The 6,193-nt window shown below is 42.7% G+C and overlaps 1 protein-coding gene across 7 annotated transcripts in view; it reads right to left on the bottom strand.

Annotated features, from left to right (window-relative positions):
• LOC140384715 (leucine zipper protein 2-like) overlaps window positions 1-5,636 on the bottom strand; it is a 440,867-nt gene extending 435,231 nt beyond the window's left edge. The window contains exon 1 of one of the 7 annotated variants that reach the window (XM_072466669.1): window positions 5,294-5,636. In XM_072466669.1, the coding sequence (XP_072322770.1) occupies window positions 5,294-5,349 (56 nt within the window). In that variant the 5' untranslated portion in view covers window positions 5,350-5,636. Of the gene's footprint in view, window positions 1-5,190 lie in introns of all 7 variants that reach the window. The other 6 variants (XM_072466665.1, XM_072466667.1, XM_072466664.1 and 3 more) reach the window with 6 other exon arrangements.
• Window positions 5,637-6,193: the final 557 nt, after the last annotated feature.

Consider the following 6,193-nt stretch of genomic DNA (forward strand, 5'->3'; position numbering starts at 1 on the left):
GGGCAAATCAACATCTGACATGTGGGAGGCTTTCAAGTGTCAGTTGAAAGGAATTCAGGACCGGCATGTTCCTGTGAGGAAGACGGATAAATACGGCAATTTTCGGGAACCTTGGATAACGAGAGATATTGTAGGCCACCACAAAAAGAAAAAGGAGGAATTTGGCAGGGCTAAAAGGTTGGGAACAGACGAAGCCTGTGTGGAATATAAGGAAAGTAGGAAGGAACTTAAGCAAGGAGTCAGGAGGGCTAGAAGGGGTCACGAAAAGTCATTGGCAAATAGGATTAATGAAAATCCCAAGGCTTTTTACACGTACATAAAAAGCAAGAGGATAGCCAGGGAAAGGGTTGGCCCACTGAAGGATGGGCAAGGGAATCTATGTGTGGAGCCAGAGGAAATGGGTGAGGTACTAAATGAATACTTTGCATCAGTATTCACCAAAGAGAAGGAATTGGTAGATGTTGAGTCTGGAGAAGGGTGTGTAGATATCCTGGGTCACATTGAGATCCAAAAAGACGAGGTGTTGGGTGTCTTAAAAAATATTAAGGTAGATAAGTCCCCAGGGCCTGATGGCATCTACCCCAGAATACTGAAGGAGCCTGGAGAGGAAATTGCTGAGGCCTTGACAGAAATCTTTGGATCCTCACTGTCATCAGGTCGCCGGAGGACTGGAGAATAGCCAATGTTGTTCCTCTGTTTAAGAATGGTAGAAAGGATAATCCAGGGAACTACAGGCCGGTGAGCCTTACTTCAGTGGTAGGGAAATTACTGGAGAGAATTCTTCGAGACAGGATCTACTCCCATTTGTAAGCAAATGGATGTATTAATGAGAGGCAGCATGGTTTTGTGAAGGGGAGGTCGTGTCTCACTAACTCGATAGAGTTTTTTGAGGAGGTCACAAAGATGATTGATGCAGGTAGGGCAGTGGATGTTGTCTATATGGACTTCAGTAAGGCCTTTGACAAGGTCCCTCATGGTAGACTAGTACAAAAGGTGAAGTCACACGGGATCAGGGGTGAGCTGGCAAGGTGGATACAGAACTGGCTAGATCATAGAAGGCAGAGTAGCAATGAAAGGATGCGTTTCTAATTGGAGGGCTGTGACCAGTGGTGTTCCACAGGGATCAGTGCTGGGACCTTTGCTGTTTGTAGTATATATAAATGATTTGGAGGAAAATGTAACTGGTCTGATTAGTAAGTTTGCAGACGACTCAAAGGTTGGTGGAATTGCGGATAGCGATGAGGACTGTCAGAGGATACAGCAGGATTTAGATTGTTTGGAGACTTGGGCGGAGAGATGGCAGATGGAGTTTAATCCGGACAAATGTGAGGTAATGCATTTTGGAAGGTCTAATGCAGGTAGGGAATATACAGTGAATGGTAGAACCCTCAAGAGTATTGAAAGTCAGAGAGATCTAGGAGTACAGGTCCACAGGTCACTGAAAGGGGCAACACAGGTGGAGAAGGTAGTCAATAAGGCATACGGCATGCTTGCCTTCATTGGCCGGGGCATTGAGTATAAGAATTGGCAAGTCATGTTGCAGCTGTATAGAACCTTAGTTAGGCCACACTTGGAGTATATTGTTCAATTCTGGTCGCCACACTACCAGAAGGATGTGGAGGCTTTAGAGAGGGTGCAGAAGAGATTTACCAGAATGTTGCCTGGTATGGAGGGCATTAGCTATGAGGAGCGGTTGAATAAACTTGGTTTGTTCTCAGTGGAACGAAGGAGGTTGAGGGGCGACCTGATAGAGGTCTACAAAATTATGAGGGGCATAGACAGAGTGGATAGTCAGAGGCTTTTCCCCGGGGTAGAGGGGTCAATTACTAGGGGGCATAGGTTTAAGGTGAGAGGGGCAAGGTTTAGAGTAGATGTACGAGGCAAGTTTTTTACACAGAGGGTAGTGGGTGCCTGGAACTCGCTACTGGAGGAGGTGGTGGAAGCAGGGACGACAGTGACATTTAAGGGGCATCTTGACAAATACATGAATAGGATGGGAATAGAGGGATACGGACCCAGGAAGTGTAGAAGATTGTAGTTTAGTCGGGCAGCAAGGTCGGCACTGGCTTGGAGGGCCGAAGGGCCTGTTCCTATGCTGTACATTTCTTTGTTCTTTGATTAGCACAACACTGGTGCCAAAGATGCAGTTTAATTGCCAGAATGGAGAGCGGAAATTTCAACAGGATAAAGCTATCCCACCCTGGTCTGCTTCGTCGATTATAGAGTTTGGATCATACCTCTGATTCATTTTTTTGTACGATTGAAGAACACTCGTAGTAAAAGCAGAATTTAGTCTCCATAAAACAATCCATTAAAATTGTGTAAATATGTACCTGCCGGCCCCACTTCCCTGAAATGCGTGTGGTCTATGGGGAACTACTCTATTGCCTCAGTAATTGGTCATGGTAAGATGATTCTTGATTGCTGCATTTTATTTATTCCACAAACATATGGTAAGAAATACAATTCATGTAACATGGAATTGATTTTTTGACAGTCACTAGTAATATTCTATGTCAATAGGTGCCACTGTATTGTCTGCCATTTTGTGGCAGCATTATCAATCACTGTTTATAAGCGGATTTTGACAAATTAATAATACGACAAAACACAAAAGAACTTTACAGTAAATCAATTAATCCAAAGAATTGCATGACATTATAAAGCCTTTGTTTAGTACTGATTTTATTATTGGCTTCAATCCAATCGAAAATATTTTGCACATTAACTTACTTGAAGCATTTTTCTTGTGCATTATCGAACATGGAAATGTCCCAAAAATGTGTTGGTGTTGACAACCCACAGTAAAGACAATAATGTCTTAGTTGATTGGTATTGACTATTCCAACACAAGTCTATTTTATAGTTTGTTGATTCAGAGATTAGTGTAGTGATTTTCTTAAAGAAAACCGAGCCTCTGGTTCACTGAAACCCCAAGAAATTAAGCTAAGGTTTTGATTAACGATTGCAATGTAGACCATGATTACTGATCAAAATATGGGCTATTTCTCCTATTAATAATTGAATGAGACTTGAACTGATATTGCACAATACGAAAAAGTACTTTTAGTCTCATTCATGAACTATTAACTTCATTTCTATGCAGGAGCTGGAAAAAGATTACTGGTTTGTATTAGGCTAAACCTAATGTATATAATCTCCGGCCGTATAGGCTTCCAGTCGTATAGTTTTAAATGACCGAATAGAATGGCACAATGGGTCTGAATGGCCTATTACTGTTCCTGTGACCACAAAATTACCAATATCCAACAGAACAAAGAGGCTCAAAATATATTGCTCAAGAACAAAAGGATATTCGACTGAATCACAAACAGGCATTTGTAGAAATCCAAGACATTATCAATAGGCTGCATTCACGGTATCTGAAAATTGCGAATGGACAATCTTTCCATTATTGACTATAAATTAACAATGAGCAGGAGGAATTGAAAGAGGAAATAAGGAACAGTCATCCAGTACATTAAATATTTACATCTTGAATAGTTTTTGACATGAGGGGGGGGGGGGGGAATAGCAATTTGATTGATTGTTCTGCTGACCTGTCTCATTGCATATGATCAGGAAAAAAAAACTGCTTCCTGATTATCATTGGCTTTCATGCCCGCCTGTTACATTCTGTCCAATTAACCTTTCTGTCCAATTATTTTGCCTAATTATGGCTGCAGCTACCTAATTATACTAAGCATATGCAAAGCAATTGCAACTTGGCGGAATGTCTCACTAACAAAGTGTATCCGAGCTCTCCAGGAAATAGCATGCAAAATATCCAATGGAGAATACAGGGCTGAACACACATAGTAAAATAATTGGGGGGGGGGGGGGGGGGGAGAAGAGAGAGAGAAACACATGCCTGCATCTTGTCCTGTCCAAATTATAAGACTGCAGATCTAACTGTGTTCTGAAAGAACTAGTCTGCTCTCAGCTCCTGTATTTGAGCGCATGATCGATCAATCATGGTGATTGTGGCAATCAATCACACATCCAAACCCCAGAAGTTTAGACAAGTTTGGCCACGATGCAGTGGTAACAGTTTATATCTCAGTCTCTTTCTCTTGTACTCTGAACTCTTATTGACACGGTCAATAACACCAAAAATCACCAAGTATTAAACCACTCTGCACTTTACATATACCACTCTGAAATCGACAGGAAACAAGCAAAAGTGCAAGATGGGGGAAGAGAGCCTTTGAATATGATAGTATTACAAACCTTTTTCCCCATTATATCTTGGGGCAGAAGCATGTTGGAAGAACATTTTCCCCCCCAAAAAACAGCATAATTGGAAGGTAAAATGACATATCCTGATCACAAGAAAAGCTACAGTACCCCCCCCACCCACCCCTCAACCCCAACCCCAACCCAACCACACACAGTTTCATCCATAATTCATTTGGTATCTTAAAAAGGTGTGACCTGGTGCTGTGTCTAAAATTAAAGCAGTTACTTTGTACAAGACCAGCACGGGAAGCAGCGGCAACCTTTCTGTTGTTATGATAGATGACACGTCAATATTGATATGTGCTTGAAGACAATGCAACTTTAATGAACCGCCCCGTGCTCAGAAGGGATATCAGTTGCATTCAGTGAAAGCCTGACTAACGGACCGGGAAACTAGCCATCTGTATGCACACACCATGCCAGGATGCTGCATCTATATACACACACACACACGCAGGAGAACAGATTGATCAAGGAACCGTCCAATCGTGATAAAAATCAACTCAGTCCCGTCCCACCGCCTACATGCTGATAATTGCTAATTAATTTCAACAGTGACGGATGCATTCAACAGAATGGATGTTAAAGTCATGACAGTTTGACAATAGACAGAGCAGCTCAAGTTGAGGAACTTGGACACACTTGCCAATTCACTTGACCGAAGCAGTCTCACCCATCAGGGTGAATCCAGGTAGCGAAACATCCACTCCATAGTCACAACCTGTTAGTGTACATCTCGATACAAAGTCTCATACACATTTATCCCCCCGCCCCAATTTGTACATGCTCAGAAATAACCGCCCCTGCCTTCAAAAAAGAGGGGGAAATCTCCCCCCGGATCACAAGGAAGCAGTTATAACAAGTTTGCGATGAATAGGAAAGCACTCGAGGATTAACATGCTGGGCTCCCGCTCACTGTTACAAATCACTGGCATGTTTAAACATTGTTACCTCCGCGAATTGCTACCAGCACCTGTCCCCTGAGCTCTGCCTCGGGATTCGATGATCGTTCACCCACCGACGATAGGGGGAAAAGAAAGGATATTTCACCCACCTCGAGCTGAATGCAAGAGCAGGGAAGAGGAAGAGAAAGTAGCAAGCGCGGTTCATCACTCCCTTGCTCTGCACACACACAGGCTTGGGGAGTAAGGAGGCTTCGCTGCTTTAAGCTGCAGAAGACAGACTGACAGATGGAGAGGAAGCTTGGAGTGCGATTTGCTCAGTGTTTGATATCTGATGTCATGAGCAATCGGGCAGTACTGCGAACATGCAGCCAGATCGCTTGTGATGATACAATGCAGCTATCCTGAGGGATTTGTTATTACAGCAGTTTAAATCACGAGGGGGATATGAGGTGGGTCCTCAGGGCGTCCTGTGCGGGTACAGCAGCATATCGGCATGAACGCGTCCTGTATAATGAGCAGCTAGAAATAATTGTTAATTAATCAAATCATGTCTGAACTAATGAAGCCAGCGTTGCCTTGGCATTTGCCAGGCAAATTGGAAAAGAACAGTGCCTCCCAATCATCAATTAACCGTTTATTTTTTCCTCCCTTAGCCACAATTAAATACAGCGAATAGTTATCACCAGCAGACCTCACATGCACCTCATTGGACTGTGGCTGAAAAGCCATTATTTAGTGAAAATACTAACACCCTAGTGGAGTCGTATCTTCCTGCTGCATGTCATTTAAATGTAAATCTTCCGATTATGTATACTTTTGAAGTCACATAATGGGGTTGTAGGAAAATGCTATGAGAATGTCAATAGTAAGTAATATATTTTTAAATAACTGCTACTGAACAAGCTATGGTATATAGCCTTCATTTTATACTAAATGAATTCGGAATTGCTGTTGGAGGCTAACAGTAACAGCCAAGGGTCAGAAAGTGAGAGCAAGCAACTATTAGAAATGGATACAAAGTCCTGTTATCAATCCTGACTTGCCCACCA

The sequence above is a fragment of the Scyliorhinus torazame genome, chromosome 10 (genome assembly GCF_047496885.1).
Source record: "Scyliorhinus torazame isolate Kashiwa2021f chromosome 10, sScyTor2.1, whole genome shotgun sequence".
NCBI classification, from domain to species: domain Eukaryota; kingdom Metazoa; phylum Chordata; class Chondrichthyes; order Carcharhiniformes; family Scyliorhinidae; genus Scyliorhinus; species Scyliorhinus torazame.